A 17970-nucleotide genomic window follows, 5' to 3' on the forward strand; every position below is an offset into this window, starting at 1 on the left:
ATGTATATATATGTATATATATATATATATATATATATTATATATATATATATATATATGAATGTGTGTGTTTGTGTGTGTGTGTATATATATATTTATATATAAGGGAGAGTGTGATTAATGTTGCAGTTTGAGCAGCTCGCATTTCTGTTACCCAGTATATGTTGCAAAATTTTTCTTTTAATGCAAAGCGTCACTGTTAATAATTAGTTCCTCTAAAGTTTCAATATGTGATAGTTAATGTTGTATTAAACTTATTTTTCTTAACAGGTCTCAGGTTCTTCCAATGTTTTAGCTGCTTCTCCACAGGACCGCAATGTTCTGTCTGTAACACCTGATAGGATACACCTTAGCTGTTCCAACCCTAACTTGATCACATATGAACAGGAAAAAAGCCGACCACATAGCATTTCTGAATTTTCCTCACTTACCAATCATGAACAACGAATCAAAGAAATTAAGTTGAGAGAAATGTTTCTGAATCGAGCACAATCTGGTGAGTCATCATTTTACTTTACTGTTGTAGTTTCTCTAAATTTTACAAAGTAATTAGATGCAGGTGTGGCTGTGTGGTTAAAAAGCTTGCTTCTCAATGAAGTGGTTCCAGGTTCAGTCACTCTATAAGCAATTTTGGGTAAATATCTTATACTATACCAAAGCCTTGTCAGTTGATTTAGTAGACAAAAACTGAAAGATACTAGTAGTATATATTAGTGTGTTGATATGTATATATGTATTAGAAAGAAGTTAATTGATAATTATATGTGCATATAAACTGCTTAGCTGTATAGGCAATTCATAAGAGTCTGGCCAAGGTTTATAGATGCAAAACTAATGGTCACTATGACTAGCCATAGCAGTTAACTCCCTAAAAAATATATTACTGCTTCAATTTCTTAGAGTGTACTTCTTTTTCAGATATATGAACTACTGATGATATATATATATATATATATATATATATCATCAGTAGCCCCCTCCTCTCATCATCTAACACCTGCTTCCTATCCACCACCTCTCCTCATTGATACCAACCAACCCACACACACCCATCCCACACCCTACCCCCACCACCTGACACCACTCCTCACACACTAGCTGTGGTCACTTCCTAGCACCCACACCACACACCATCATCCACACACCCACACAATCTTCAATAGTATCACCACACATACCACTGTATGACCAGCTGCATATTAGAGATGCACACACTTACACACACACACTTATACATGTCAAAGTCACTAGCCCCTATTCATACATACACACACAGAATTCTCACATTGACACACACATGCACATGCACCTTCATTTGGGATCACCAGTACTCTGTTATCTCCATTTCTTCCAACCTCTTCTTTCTGACTTTTTCCTAATCATTCACCATGTTTGACCGCTAAATCTACAGGTTATTTTCATTCTCTCTCTGTTTATTTTCTTTTATTCCTTTCTGTTGAAGAGCGTAGGCTTGAAATGTAAAAGACATCTTCATTTTCCCGAGTGTCAAACTAATACACCTGCTTGTTGTTCATACATTTGTCTTCATCTTTGTTTTTCTGTAAATTTCAACTATATATATATATAAATTTGCCCTTTTAAAACCTAGCCTGGCTCATGGGCCCGGTTTCCTGGTTTCCATGGTGTATGTGTTCCCAAGCTGGATGGGACGCCAGTCCATTGCAGTGTTACTTATTTTTGCAAGCTGAGTGGACTGGAGCAATGTGAAATGAAGTGTTTTGCTGAAGAACACAACGCATCGCTCAGTTCAGGAATTGAAACCACAATCTTACGATCATGATGCTGACACCCTAACCACTAAGCCACGCACCTCCCCATTTATATATATACATACACACATACATATTTTATGTATAAACAAAACCATTCATCCCAACATGGGGTTCTCATACATTTCCCAGGTCCAATGATTAAATATAATTCTAACCAGAATTTCATTCATTCCCTTTTCTTGATACAGTTTTGTTGGAGTCTACCTTATTATTTTGTGGTGAATTATCTTGGTTTGTAACATAATTTAACCCTTTTCATACCAGTCAGCCTCCCCAAATCTTCACCTGAAGCCATAATACAAAATTTTTGCTTTCATGGATTTTAATTAATTTTTTTTGTCATGTTCTAAACACTAGTTTAATAATGAAAAACTTTTAAATTCCTAATAATTCTTGATTATTCTCAAAATTAATTGAAGCCCATCAATAGTGTATATCATTATTTCATATATGGCAATGAAAAAGAGAAAAAAGTTTAAATGTTCCACTAATATTTTTTCTTCCTTTCTTTTAGTTCATGACATACTCAAGTCATTGGTTAGAATGGTATCCACAGAAAGAGATCGTTTGAAACAAGCTCTTGAACAGAATGTTATTGCTCAAAATAATAGTAACAATATCAGCTCCCTCAAAGAATCAATGGCTGAGGTAAACATTTTAATGCTTTTCTTCCCATTTCTTCTGTAAAATAGCTTTATTGTTTTTTTTTTTTCCAGTTCCAAAAGTGTGTATCTGTGCTCTATAAAAATATATTAGAATATATTCTAAATAATATAAAAAATGTTATATGTTTCTGTGTTTATCTAGTACTTGTATTTTAAGTGTTTATTTATTTCATTTTAAAAATAACCATTAGTTTGTTTAGAAAGGGGTTTATATATACATTATTTACATTAAATGGATATTTGTCCTCATCTTGTTTGTTGTTAACACAACGTTTCGGCTGATACACCCTCCAGCCTTCATCAGGTGTCTTGGAGAAATTTCGAACCTGGGTCCTCATTCCTAAGGTATTTTTCGATGTTATTATTATTATGGGCATATGGTGTAGTGGTTAAGCGTGCAGGCTACTAACCCCAAGATTCTGAGTTCAATTCCAAGCAGGGACCTGAATAATAATAATGATTATAATAATAATAATAATAATAATAATAATATCGAAAAATACCTTAGGAATGAGAACCCAGGTTCAAAATTTCCCCAAGACACATGATGAAGGCTGGAGGGTGTATCAGCCAAAACGTTGTGTTAACAACAAACAAAATGAGGACAAATATCCATCAAATGTAAATAATGTACATAATTCCTCATCTCTTAAATATAGAACTGGGTTTATATAGTGCAAATGAACATGGGCATAATTACACCCATAGCAGTTTGTAAAGTGTGTTTAAAATTATAAATGGTGCTGTGAGTAACATGAATTAAAGTTATTTTTTTTAAATTGAAAAGGAAAAAAAATGGAAGAAGTAAAACCATTTGGATATGAAGGTCCTATATCAAAATATGAAATTATATTTTACATAACTGATAGAGCATCAGTTGTGTAGCGGACTAGAAAATTAACAACAATATGGAGTTCAGAATAGTATTTCATTTTCTATTCTATTGGAGACTTCAGTTCTTTATTGCTATATGTCTCTGAAGCAGTGATTCCCAATCCTTTTGATTTCATGGAACAATGGCGGTCAATTAAGAAAGTCACATATTTAATCTAGAAGCATGTTTTAGCGAAAAAGTGCTGTTTTAATTTTTTTTAATTTAAATAAACTATTGAAAACTATTGCATATTTGTTTTATTAATCATATGTGTATGATAATAAAATTAGGTTTTTGAAGACAACCAAGCAATAATTTGGATTTTATAAACCTTTAAATTATAACTAAAAAAATTTAAGGTGCACCTACATGTCCATGGTTCTTTATAATGCATCAGTGTGCTACAGTATATTGTTTAAGAATCGCTGCTTTAAACTGACTTTTATGGAATCAGTTTAGCTTACTATTTCAGCCAAGAAATAGACAACTTTCTTAAAATTTACATTATAGTTAACTGAATATTTAACAAAATCCTGTTTGTATAATACAACTTACACGTCTATGGGCACAGTTACAAATACAGCAAATATGTCACCAGTGTGAGAGTCTTTATAAGGTTATTTGATTTGCTCAAAATAGTCACTTAGATCATAACCTGTCTTTAAAAATGAAGGACACTACTGGATTTTGCAGTCTTACAAATACTGTCTGAACTAATCTTTCTAAAAATTGTACAGTCAGAGCTGAAACACTTTACATTTGTTCAATCAAAGCAACAACAACAACACAGTGGACATTTAAATCTTCCCTCATGATGATGACGTCTATAAGATGTATTTTCTGGTGGGTTTAAGTACAATGGGAGAGAGAGAGAGAGAGAGAGAGAGAGCATGTGAGACCCTTGTTTAGTGTACATTGTGTACATTGTTAGGTCAGCTTTTTTTGTTCTTTTTGTATCAATTTTGATAGAAAGCCTGTTTAGTTAAGAATTAAGTGTGATGTCCAATTCTACTCAAGAGCCAACAGGATATGTTTAGTATCATTATAGTATCTATCTACTCTGTTATTTCTCTTATTCAAGGATATATATATATATATATATTTTCCATATTAAATTAAAACAATTAAAATTAGCAGAAAGAGTATTAACTTGCCATTTCATGTACTAAAACTAATAGCATGCATAAGACATTAATAATTTTCATAATCTCTCCTCTGTTATAACATGATTACAAAAAATATATCAGCATAGAGTTCCCATGTTATGAAATCCTTATTTTGGACAAAAGGTATAGCATACAGTAGAAGGTGAAACCCCATAAAGATACAGGATGAGGGCAGGACTTTTAAATGATTTAGGAAATGGTAGCATAGAACTAGTTTATTTGATGAGTAGAAACCTTTACAGTAAATTGCAGTAGAAGAAGCAGGAAAAGGAAATAACTGGACATTATTTTTAATCACATATCATATGTGCAATAATTTTTATTGCATATTTATTAACTTTTTATCTAATTATTCTGAGATAAAATAGTGTGTATTTTCTTTTATATAAGCAAAATATATAAAAATATATAAAATAACTGAGTTCTTTTCTATCTGCTACTGTTCCTGACTTAGAATTGTGATGATGTTTCTGAATCGGTAAGCAGATTATTCTCCTGATTTTCTTGTATTTACCCAATTATAGCTTTAGATAAATATTTTCCCATTTCTCTACTGGCATGATTTCACTGCATAAATATATACAAACTAAATATTACACATCTCTGGGAGACGTCATTTTTCTTCTTGTTTTATCTTGCATCAAAATAGACCTCTGTTCAATATCGCTGTTCAATATTCACTGTAATCTTTCATCTTTCATAATGTCATGTTATCTCTTATTTTGTGCTTATCCTATCTACTTCAGGACAAACCATGTTGTTTTCTCTGTTGTGCCTTTTACCTTTATTGCTTTCAGATCAACTCCTCAATTTATTCCCATTTAATCTTTCTTCTCTGTATGCTGTCAAATACTTTATATATTTCTTGCTTAATGTTATCGTGACTATTTACTGTAGTATTGTATACTTAAAGAATGATTTTTGTTAATTATGAAGACTCTTATATTATTGTGTACCAATTATTTTTAGATCATAATCAATTCTAGTTTTCTTATTAATTAAATAAGTTTCATAAAAAAAAATCTTCACAGTAATTTCAAATTCAAAAATAAAACTTTTTCATTGAAATGTCAGTTAAATTCACTAGACTTGTTATATAAATAGCAGTTTGCTATTAAAATATCTGCAGTAGAACAATGTATCCTGCTATCAACTCTCAAGTTAGAAATAGTTGGGACCATATTTTTTAAAATGTCACTTGCTTGGTTGTAAAATCTTTCACTGATAACCTCTTTTCTCTCTTTTGGTATTGTGACTTTTTGTTAAAACTCACTGACTCCATCACTCCATTCATTTTCCTTCATCCCCACTGCATTTTTTCTACATATTATGCACTGTTGTTGTTACTAGAAAAATAAATCATTATATTCCAGAAGTTAGGTTGTCTCAGCAAAAACATTAATGTTTTACTCACTTCTTTTCCGTTGGTTACATTCTTACTAAGATTGGAGCAGATCATTCCATTCTGAGAATATTTTGGAGGTGTCATAAAACAAAAAGCTAACTTATAGTTTAGTATATAGTGTACAATAGTATACAAATTACTACTTAGTGCAATTAAGAAGCTTGCTTCCCAACAACATGGTTCTGGGTTCAGTTCCACCTTGGGTAAGTGTCTCTTATGATAGCCTTGTGAGTGGATTTGGTGTATGGAAACTGAAAGAAACCCATTGTATGTGTACACACACACACACATATGGGAGAGGAGATTTTGTCTTGACATAGCATGATAGTTGTAAATGTTTTTTACTGTCATACAAGCAGTGTCATTCATTTCCAATATTCTGCCAAAGCATGTCTGGCCATGAGGAAATACTACCTTGCTTAGAAATTGATGAGGGTTAGTAACAGAAAAGGCATCTGGCTGTGGAAAATTTGTCTCAATAAACTCCATCTGACCTATTCAAGTATGGAAAAGTAGATGGTGATAATTCAATTATAAAAAAGAAATTTTCAGTGGTCGTTTTATGTACTTGTAAAGTTATGTATCTGTTAAGATATGTCTATTTTAAAGCTGTGTATGTCTGTAAAGATAAGTTTATTTTAATATTGTATATGTTTGTAAAGATGTGTCTATTTTAATATTGTATGTGTCTTTTAAATATAATAGCAAAAACACCACCCCAAGGGTAGTGTTTCTGCTTGTATAAGATGAATTGAAAAATTCTAGTATGGAAACAAATAGTGCAGTATGTATATTGTGTTATTGTATTGTAATCAATATGTTAAAAGAAATCAATATATTATCTAACAATAGACATAACGTTAATGGTATAAACACAGAAATTGATCAAGGCCTTCATTATTCAAAGGACCAGGGCTTACACATTTATGTATAACAGAATGAAACTTGAAATAAAAAAATTCTGTGTAATTTTGATATAATATAGTGCTAATCTCAAAGATAAACTTTGTAATCACCTATTTTTAATGAATGTGTATGAGTGAGAGAGAGAGTTGCAAGGAAAGACACTAAGGGTAAGAATGAGAGAGGTAAAGTTATAATGATAAAGAAAGAAGAAGAGTATTACCACAGAGATGGTAAATGAAGAGATGGAAAGAAAGAGAGAGAAGGAAGTAGTGTAAGATTTAATAAAATACTATCATGCTGTGAATTAACGTTAGTTTTTTTTTTTTTTTTTAATTAAATAGCTGAAATCTTCAATTATAAAAGTACTTTAAAATCACATTTTGATAAAAACTATATTAAAATTAGAATTTTAAATTTTCTAGAGAGTGTAGACATTAATTGCTTTCTTTTAGAAAAAGGTACATACTCATGACTAATTAATAAGCTATTTTCCTCATTATACTATATAGATATATATTGTATGTATACTATACTGTCTTTAAAGATATGCATTTCTAAAATTGCACGTGCCTTTTAAAGTTATGTATACTTTTTGAAATTATAAATGTCTTTAAAAGATATGCTTGTTTCTGAGACCATTGTAACCTTCAAGTCTTTTAGGATAGTCTGCAAATATTTTAACCATTTAATATATTAATGCACTTATATGATGTCAGATATACAACCTGCAGTCACTTAGTTCAAATGAAGAGTAATTAAATGAAGAAAACAAAAGAAATTCTAAATAGAGACTTGGTTATTTTTCAAGTTATTTCTTGTAGAATACATTCTGAAAGTAAAGATGGTAGTTATACCTCACTTTAAAATAAGTAAACTTAAGAAGTTATATTTTTTGAAATTCCTAATTTTGATGTTGCTTTATGGATTCTATAAACTACTTAAATTGTTTTATTCAAAATAAGCAATATTTTATGAAGAAATTGTCTGTTGGGATTTTCAACATAAAATGAGTTTAACAATATAAGCACCAACTTTAAACTGACTTAGTGACTGAAGCATTTGTCTTTTCTATCGAAGTTGTGTTTATAATGGTAAACATTTTATTGTTCCTTTAAAACAAAATTAGATAAAAGTTTATTTCAATGAAATTTGGGAAATTACTAAACTTTTTGAGAAAATAACTTTATATTATAGACATTTCTTACATTGTCTGGCTGAATAATAGAAAATTGCTTTTGACTTAATTATCTTTTGTTTCCATATTTTTTAAGACATTATGTTAGTTACAGTTTAATGATCTCATTTACAATACACAGTTCCAATACAGTATAAAGGAAATGGAAGCTACTTGGCTATCTAGGTCCCTTTATATATAGAGAGATGTATTTCTCTGGAGGTGGCACCTATAATTATCTAAGTTATTTCTTGATAGTTTAAAGAAATGGGAAAGCCAATTCTTTAAATTAAAAGGAAAAAATTTGTATCAATATATTCATGTAAAACCCTTCAAGATTTATGTCTAATGAGGAAATTAATGTCTTAACTGCTTTACCTAAGAGTCAGAGAAATGACCTAAAACCTTACAAATATCCAAAGTTGATCCTGAAGTTGCACTTCTCTATAAACAATATATTTTGCAACTAGTCAAAACAAAAATTGTCAATTCCACCTTCAACAATGTAGTGAATCTTTGATTTGTTAATAAACTCCTTTGAATTCTTCAATCTAAATGATGCTGTTATGTCAGTATGATGATAGATGAAGGCAAGAAACACTAGGGATTTCGATATATTTAGTTATGTTCTACCTTCAGATCCTGCTCAGTCAAGTTGACTTTTCATCCTTACAGACCAAAAATGCAAGTTCCAATTAGATACAAAGGCTAAATCAATTAAATATTCTCCTCTTTGTGGAGTCCAAGTTAAAAATCAATATTATTTACAAATACGTTTTTCTTCCTCTCTACATTGGATTATATCAAGGAGGAGTGTGAGGTAGTAACAATATATTTCCACTGGAATTGTCTGTATTGTTTGCTGTGGATGTTTGAGACAGAGATATTTCTTGACTGTATGTTTAGTGTTTTTAATCAATCAATATGTTTGGTCCAATAATAAATGAGTTGTAATATTAGGCTAATCTTTGGCAAAAGCAGAGCCAGCCCATAATTCTTTTCCTACTTCTAAAAATCATTTTAATACTAATGTCCCCAAATAGTGACTGTATCAGATATTGAGTTGCTAAGAACAGATATTACACTTCGATCTTCACCAAAATCTCCAAGGAGAGATGTAGTATGTTATTTCTAACCAGAATCTTCTAAACTGATTATAACAGACTATACTTAAATATATTCAGTTAGTGTTACTAATGGTCGTTATCAGCCTACTCTGGCCCCTGTGCCAGTGGCATGTAAAAAGCAACCACTACACTCTTGGAGTGGTTGGCGTTAGGAAGGTCATCCAGCTGTAGAAACACTGTCAGATCACACTAGAGCCTGGTGCAGCCTCCTGGCTTCCCAGACCCAAGTCGAACCGTTCAACCATGCCAGCATGGAAAATGGACATTAAATGATGATGATGATCTATATATTATATATATATATATATATATTATATATATATATATATATATATATATATATATATATATATATACATACATATACAAACTAAACTGCTTGTTCTAATGGTTTCCCAGCAATCCTCCTCAAATCATGTAAGCGTGCCCTGACAAAATCTCTCCAGATTCTCTTCCAGAGCTTTCTTGCAAATGCAGACTGCCAAGCAAGGTGAAAGAGGGAATAATATGCCCAATCCATAAAGGAGGAAGCAGATCAGATGCCAAAAACTATAGGCCTATCTCTCTGACTTCACACATCAGCAAAGTCATGGAATGGATAGTCAGAGGGAGACTAATTGCATTCCTTGAAAAAAATAACTGACTGATACCCAGCAAGGCTTTCGACCAGGTAGGAGCTGCCTGACCCAGCTCTTACAACATTATGACTGGGTGTTGAGGTAGTTACTCAACACCTCAAATGTAAATAATAATAATAATAAAACATTGTGTACAGTGCTCAGGTGCACTACAACTCATCTAAAGTGTATGTATAATCAGGTGTAGTTTCGGCGGATTTCGGAAAGCATGAGGGCCTTAAAGGATGCAGTGTCATGGCAGTCAATGACTGATGCAGGCAGTTTGTTCCATGCTTCAGCAATTCTGAGCGTGAAAAAATGTTTCTGAAAGTCATGGAAGCTGTGTTGTTTTCTGACTTTGTAGGCATGTCCACGTGTATTGGACACATGGAGATCAAAAAGGTGTTCAGTGTTGTTGTTGGTGAGGTGGTTGATAACTTTGTGAGTGTTTACCAAGTCCATCGCCAGACGCCGGAGCTTCAGTGAATCCATGCCCAGGGAAACAAGGCGCTCAGAGTATGGTAGGTGTCTGATGGAGGGTATGCGTTTGGTTGCACGTCTCTGAACAGATTCCAGGAGGTCAATGTTCTGAATATACCTTGATTTTGCAAAAGCTTTTATCAAAGTGGATCATGGTATGATATGTCGTAAACTGCATGATCTCGGTATAGGTGGAAAACTTGGAGAGTGGTTACATGACTTTCTGAAAGATAGAAGTCAGGCAGTAGAGGACAATGGAGCCACCTCAATGCAAACACAAATAGTGAGCGGTGTTCCACAAGGCACTGTCTTGGGACAACTGCTTTTCATAGTGGCCCTCTCAGATATGCCTTCCACTGCCTGGATAGCCACCCTTGCCAGCTATGCAGAAAATACAGAACCCCAACGATGTTACACCTCTGCAGCAGGAGTTAGACTCAATTTACAGATGGGCTGAGGAGAATAATATGCAGTTTAATGCTGAAAAATTCCAAGCCTTTTGCTACCAGCATCCAAAACTAAATATGAAACTTACAGGGTGCACTGGTCCATAGGAATTACAATCCCAGAGCCTAAATCAGTGAGGGACCTGGGTATCAACATGAGTGATGATACCTCTTTTCAAGTGCACATTACCAGGATGGTCATAAAGTGCAAAGAACAGGCTGGCTGAATCCTGAGAACATTCAGTACCAGGAAACTTTGATGGTCCTCTGGAGGGCCATCATTCACACACACACACACACACACACACACATATATATATACAGATACACACACACACACACACACACACATATATATATATAAATATACATATACACATATACACATATATACAGATATACATACATACGTGTACATACACATACACACATATATACATACATATATATACAAATATATATATACATATTTATACATACACACACATATATATATATACATACATATATATACATACCTATACACATAGATATACATACACATGCACATGCACACATACATATATACATACATATACACATACATACACATACACATGTGTATACATACACATATATACATACATATGTATATATATATATATATATACATACATATACACACACACATGCATATACACATATATACACATACACATATCTACATATACACACATATATATATATATATATATATATATATATATATACACACATACATATACATGTACTTTCCTATATACATGCTCAAGCACATAGATATGCAAAACTATATATCGATGGCATCAGATATAAATATAAGAAAAAATAATTAATATAACATATGTCTATGTTTACAAGCGCTTACATGCATATACACAAACATATATTTATTCATATATATACTTATAAAAAGTATACATACGAGTACAGATATACATACTTAATAAAATTTCCTAAACACGTATTTAGAATAGTGTGTACAAGATAGAACACTCTCATGTCTTTCATGAAGCAATTTCTTCTGATATAATTCATCTATATACAGGTTCTATCTAGCATCATTTATTTTATATGATCTAGCATGACTAAGTATTTTCCAATTTATTTTGTAATATTTCTTACTATCCTTCAATTCCCAGATTAATTTACTTAGACTAGTATTGTTAAATCTGTCTCTATTCCTAAAGCGATCCGGTTAGCTATCCATTTTTTAATAAAATTTTCCATAGACCCTATGTAAAAATAATTTCTTGGTTCCGAATCCACCCTACATCTATATTCAATATTATTCTGTAAGCAAAAATTATTAAATAAACATTTATCCTTATATCTACAATCACAGTTCCTAGCTAGATCATTATCTGTAATATTATTGCTATTTTTTCTTTTGTTATAAAAATTGTCCAGACTTTTATTATTGAAGGAGGAGATAATTCTAAACAAAGTTTTAAGTACTGAAAAACCTTTTATTATTAATTATTTTATAATATTTATGTTCTTTATTAAAGTGCTTATATATAGATCTGTAAAATAGCTTGACTAGATTCATTTTTATTTGTCAAGCATAAACCAATATTATTATCTTCATTATACTTAACATCACTGGGTGTATTTAGTTTGTCATATGGCATATATTTATTATCATTAGACCTAAGTTTATTTAAATATTTATTTTTATTCAGGGTATATTTACTACTCATGTTCTTATTAATATTAATGCTATTATTAATCATATTACTATTTACAAATAAATGGGATATCTTTCTACTATTATATTCATCCACTTCGTTGTCAATCAGTTTTCCATTATTATAATAAGATTTGTTGTAGTTCTCATTTTTATTACAGTATACTACATTATTATTAAAGATTTCCTCATTAGATGACAAATAGGAAACGTGTTTCAAAATGTTATCAACCATTTTTCTTGTGAAAGCTTTAGGATGGTTATTGTGAAAGTTAATGTTTTTAAAACTACTATTTGGTTTATAATAAGAACTGTATAGGCCAATAACAAGGTTCAGGTTTACATCTAAGTAATTAACTGAATCATGTTCATTTTCTATAGAAATAGATAAACCAAATCTTTTGAAAAAACTATGGAACTTTTTCATATATAGGTTTATTTTTCTATTGGATATACTGTTTATCAAAAATAGGGCATCAACTGTATAGAGACCACCTTTAATTTCTGGGAATTCATTGTGGAAATGATATAGTATGTAAATACCTACTAAATCAGTAACTTTGGCTGAATCAGCCGAACCTATTGTTCTGTCAAAATAATTGGTAATATTTTTTCTGGCCCAGTACTTGTTATTGAATACAATGATAGACTTCCTAGCTTCCAAAATAACTTTAATTTCTCTTAAACTTAAGTAAAAAATTTTCTTAGCAAAAATATGTGCACTATTTAGTACAAATGGATTAATTCTGCACTATTTAGTGCACTACTTAGATTAAGTGCACTATTTAGTACAATTGGATTAACCACTACGCATATGGCATAGTAGTTAAGAGTGCAGACTACTAACCCCATATATATATATGTATATACTAGCTGGTGTACCCGGTAATTCCCAGGAGTAAAGATGTTCTATTGAAATACCTTATTACTCTGATATAAGAAAGCCATTTTGTTATAACTGCCACAAAAGGTGTATTTTCCATCACAAAAACGTACAAAAACTGTCAGCTGGAGGAGGGAGAGATTGCTGGAGGTTGGTGAGACAGGTTTTCCGATGTTGGTGAAAAAGATTGTCCAAGGTTGGTGAGAGAGGTTGTTGGAAGTTGGCGAGAGAGGTTGTCGAAGGTTGGCAAGAGAGGTCATCAAAAGTTGTCTAGAGGGGTTGTTCGAGATTATTGAGAGAGGTTTTTGGAGGTTGCTGAGAGAGATTGTCAGACGTTGAGAGAGGTTTTCAGAGGTTGGCAAGAGAGGTGGTTGTAGGTTGGCAAGGGAGGTTGTTGGAGGGAGAGGCATCTTTGTTCCAAAATTTCAGTCTTTCAAGGATTTGTGATACACAATGCTTTTGGTTTTGCTGTTGGGTGCATAGATGAATAAATTTTCCAGATTTCCAACTCTAGAGCATCTGACATAGAGCTGTCTGTGAGAAAAAGCAGCTCCTGCAAGATTAACGCCTATCACTTTCAATGTCTGACCCTGTACTTTGTTGATGCTCATTGCAAAGCATAATCTCAGTGGGAATTGTAGCATTTTGAAATCAATTTGTGTGTTGGGAGGAATCAGAAGAATCTTTGGAATGAAAACATCTTTACCACTTGCTTTCCCAGTCAGTATTGTTGCTTTCAACACTGTCTGCATCAAGTTTTTGATAAGTCTTGTGCCATTGCATAATTTTGGAGGATTGAGGTTTCTTAAAAGCATAACTGGGGCTCCAACCATCAGATGCAATTTATGCGGTGGTAGACCTGAAGGTGCAAGGCTATTGAGGAATTCAATGGGGTAATGAACAGCATCATTGGTGTGGAGCACAGTATCAATTGAGTTGTATGTTCAATGTCAGAGTTATGGGCATTCATAGTGTAATGAAATTTAATTGAAAACCCTGCATGCATTGGCAGCATTTAGTTATTTGAAGATGTTGGAAAAATGTCTATTAATGCAATGTGTAAATTAATTACAGCAATATGTATATAACTGTTTAGATATTGAAGTAGACTAGATGAAGAATAATTGTTTTATTTCGTAAATATGAAACATAATGAATCAGAGACTTACTTGAGATCGCCATTGTTGCATTAGAGCAGCTAGTGAAGTAGAAGCACCCAATTGTATTCTGACCTGTAGCATTTTAAAGGTGAACTTTATGAAGGCTAATGTATTAAAGGTAATATATGTATAGAAATATATAGTATATGTGTATAGAAATATATGAATGAAGTGTTAGAAGAAAGTGCAATAACGTTCACGCTCACTGGTGGTCGCTGTCAGTAACTGCATTTAGCTTATGGAGCTCTTGTTTTTATAACTATCGAAAAGCAGCCAGAAGGATAGACATATTGTTGAGAACAAATGATTTTGTTAGAGGTCTGTTATCTCCATTCCAGCCCCTGGTGGCCTAGAAGAGGGTAGAAGTGGCAAAGACATTATTCTGCTTAGCAGAGGCGTCTGGAAAATGTGCAACTGCTGTCATTCATAGAAAAACTATTGTTTTATCATGAGAAAAGTGCTGTTGAAGTGTTAAGTGAAATTTGGCAATTAAGGATTGAATACACACTACTCCTGCATGAAGCCACTACAAATACGTTGTGGAAAAAAAATTTATCTATTGTCATGGAGAAAGTATAACTGTAAAAATGCAGAATTATCATCATAATGAGCATTTAAAAAAGTATGTATGTATAGAAGTATATGAATGAATAGATTCAAATTAAGGAAGTGCAATAATAATGTTTAGCAGTTTAAAACTGTGAGTAGTGAAATGCAGAATTAGGTCGGCTGATTGTTGGTTCAAAGTAATCGAGCATAAACAATAAAATGGGTTATTTCCCTTCAGTATTTAAAAAAATATTGAGTATGTGGTATGACTTATTTCCCTTGGGTGTTTAAAAATAAATTAGTTATATAAGGTAGATATAAAGGTCCCTTCCAGGGACCACATTGTCGATTTTTTTCAGCAATCTAAGTATGTCACAAGGTTTCCAGACACGAGTTCTACTTACTTTTCAACTTGCATCAAAATCAATGAAACGATGTAGGAGGAGTTAGCTAACAACGCCACAAACAAACACACACCGATTTTCCACATATTTAAGATCTTTAAATTGTAAATTTTAATATTTTATAAGTCTTTGGTGTAATAATATTTTCCTTATGTAAATATCGTTGTTTATGTAATGATCTAATTATCGTAATTTTCTATATTATTAGATATTAAATTTAAGTTTATTCGTAAGATATTACTTAGCAATAGATTTGTTGTTTGATAGCAAGTATACGTGGTGTCTAAAGTTAGGCTTTTGTATATACATGTATTAATAGTATTAATTGTAGTTTTAAATTTCTTATAATTAGAATTAGATAAACTTTGATAAACTTAGATATGTTTCGACTAAAGATTGGTCCAGGCCATGTCTAACTTAATAGCATAACTTAGTTATTGTCTTTTTAAATTGATATTCGCTAGTTATTCCCATTGATAATTATATTTATAGTATTTATAGTATTTATTCGATACTATATAACTACGAATTGATTATTTCTATAAGTATTTTAAATAAGATTTCTGAAATTCGTTTAAGTTTGTTTGTTTGTATTTTTGAAATTAGCTATTTCATCTTTAAATATGAAAAATTAATTTATTAGGTCTTTATTATATGTGCATATATATTTATTTATAGAGATTATTTTAGATCTTAATTATAATATTTATATACATTTTATATTTTCATTGATAATTTATATATAATAGTCATTTTTTTTTATATTTATGTAATTAGATATAGACTATTACCAATATTAGATTATTGGTGGGTTTCTTACCTTATAAATTAAAATTAATATTTAACATTATAATCGATTTTGATATAATCATAATTGTTTAGTGTTAAGTTTCTAGTTTGATAATAGAGTTTATTATAAGTAAAATTATTATATTATTTATATCTTAAAAATATTGTTTAAATATTTCTGATTATTTTTAAAATATTTCAATTAACCTGAAGATTAACTGTAACCATAACTCGAATTATTAATTGAATTTAAATTATTGTTATTTGAATTGGTACAGCCATGAAATGATCGTAGTGTTTTACTCTTTATCTTTTATTAAACTTTTAATACTTTTGATATTTATTTTTTAAAAAATAAAAAAAATAAAAAAATAAAAGATAAAAAAATAAATTAATTAATTAATAAATAAAATAATATATAAATATAAAAATATACATATACACATATATATATATTTGTATATATATATAAAATTTATAAGTTTAAATTATTTAAATAATTTTTTATTTCTAACTTTTATATTTTAAAATTAATTTTATGTATTGGCTTATGTTTTTCACTGTATGATTTGCCTAACAGTGGTTTTATCTCTAATTTAATATAATATATTTATATATATATACACACACACATATATATTCATATATATATATAAATAGATAGATAGATACACATACATATCTCACATATATGTATATACATATATATATCATCATCATCGTTTCACATCCACTCTTCATGCTGGCATGGGTTGGACGGTTTGACATATATATATATATATATATATATATATATATATATATACACACACACACACACATACCAGAGTAAGCACATAAATGTGAAACAAGATGAAAAAGTAGTACTCAAATACCAGAGGCAAAGTAATATTTATATTATATATATATATATATATTATATATATATATATATATATATATATATATATATATATATATATATTATATATATATATATATATATATATATGGTGTGGCTGTGTGGTAAGGCGCAGGTGTGGCTGTGTGTTAAGAGAGAGAAAGAGAGAGAGAGAGCTAACATTATTTGCTGGAATACTAATATAGTGTAGGTTAGCAAGAGAGAAATATATGGATTCATATATGTATGCAAAATCTTCATGGAACCTAAATGCACTGTAAAACCAAATGCATTTGGCTATCCCTCTGTACATCTATTTATTTATGTCTTCCAGTTTTGAAAGCTTTAGTTAAAAATTCTTTTTACTATCATCTAAAAGAATATTCAATACTAATGTATTTTTATGTTGTTCATTGGGGTAAAAGTCCAGTTTATCTCACATAGAAATATTCTTAAAAAAAGATAAAGAAAATATAAACTTTTTCCGTTTTTTATCTTTGTAACAACATTGAAAATTATTATGGTAATTATTTTCAAATATTTTTTATCTTATGAGACCGTCTTTTTAAATGTTAAGTCTTTTCTCTCAATTGTAGTTACTTCGACAAAATGCTGATCTTCGGGCACGGTTATCTCGTATTCATACTGATTCTTCAGTTCCTGACTACAATACTGGAATGGTTTCTAATTCACCTTTACCGTCCCCAGCAGATAAAGTAAGAAAGCTTTCTGTATTTTGTATTTTACAAGTGTTTGAGTTATAAATGTTCCAAAACCAATGGCATTATTTTATTGATGTTGTTACCTTAGTTAAATGGTTGAATATCTCAGAAGGCTCTGTGGTTTCCTGTCAAACTATACAGTTGCTAAAAAATGAAATACATTTGTAATAGGAAATATAGCCATAAACTGAACTGCAATTTCTATTATTTATTATTGCTCTT

The 17970-nt window shown here is 30.8% G+C and overlaps 1 protein-coding gene and 1 non-coding gene across 10 annotated transcripts in view; one reads left to right on the forward strand and one right to left on the reverse strand.

Moving 5' to 3' along the window:
* LOC115215917 (oxysterol-binding protein-related protein 6) overlaps positions 1-17970 on the forward strand; it is a 270837-nt gene that overhangs the window by 220329 nt on the left and 32538 nt on the right. For 8 of the 9 annotated variants that reach the window (XM_029785276.2, XM_029785277.2, XM_029785275.2 and 5 more), the window contains 4 exons: positions 271-496; positions 2308-2441; positions 4953-4976; positions 17623-17742. In XM_029785276.2, the coding sequence (XP_029641136.1) occupies positions 271-496; positions 2308-2441; positions 4953-4976; positions 17623-17742 (504 nt within the window). The remainder of the gene's footprint in view (positions 1-270; positions 497-2307; positions 2442-4952; positions 4977-17622; positions 17743-17970) is intronic. The other variant, XM_029785270.2, reaches the window with a different exon arrangement.
* On the reverse strand, positions 8907-9100 carry LOC115216012. The gene has a single exon (XR_003882060.1). It is a non-coding gene; the product is annotated as a U2 spliceosomal RNA (small nuclear RNA).

This window comes from Octopus sinensis, linkage group LG9 (assembly GCF_006345805.1).
Source record: "Octopus sinensis linkage group LG9, ASM634580v1, whole genome shotgun sequence".
Lineage (NCBI taxonomy): Eukaryota > Metazoa > Mollusca > Cephalopoda > Octopoda > Octopodidae > Octopus > Octopus sinensis.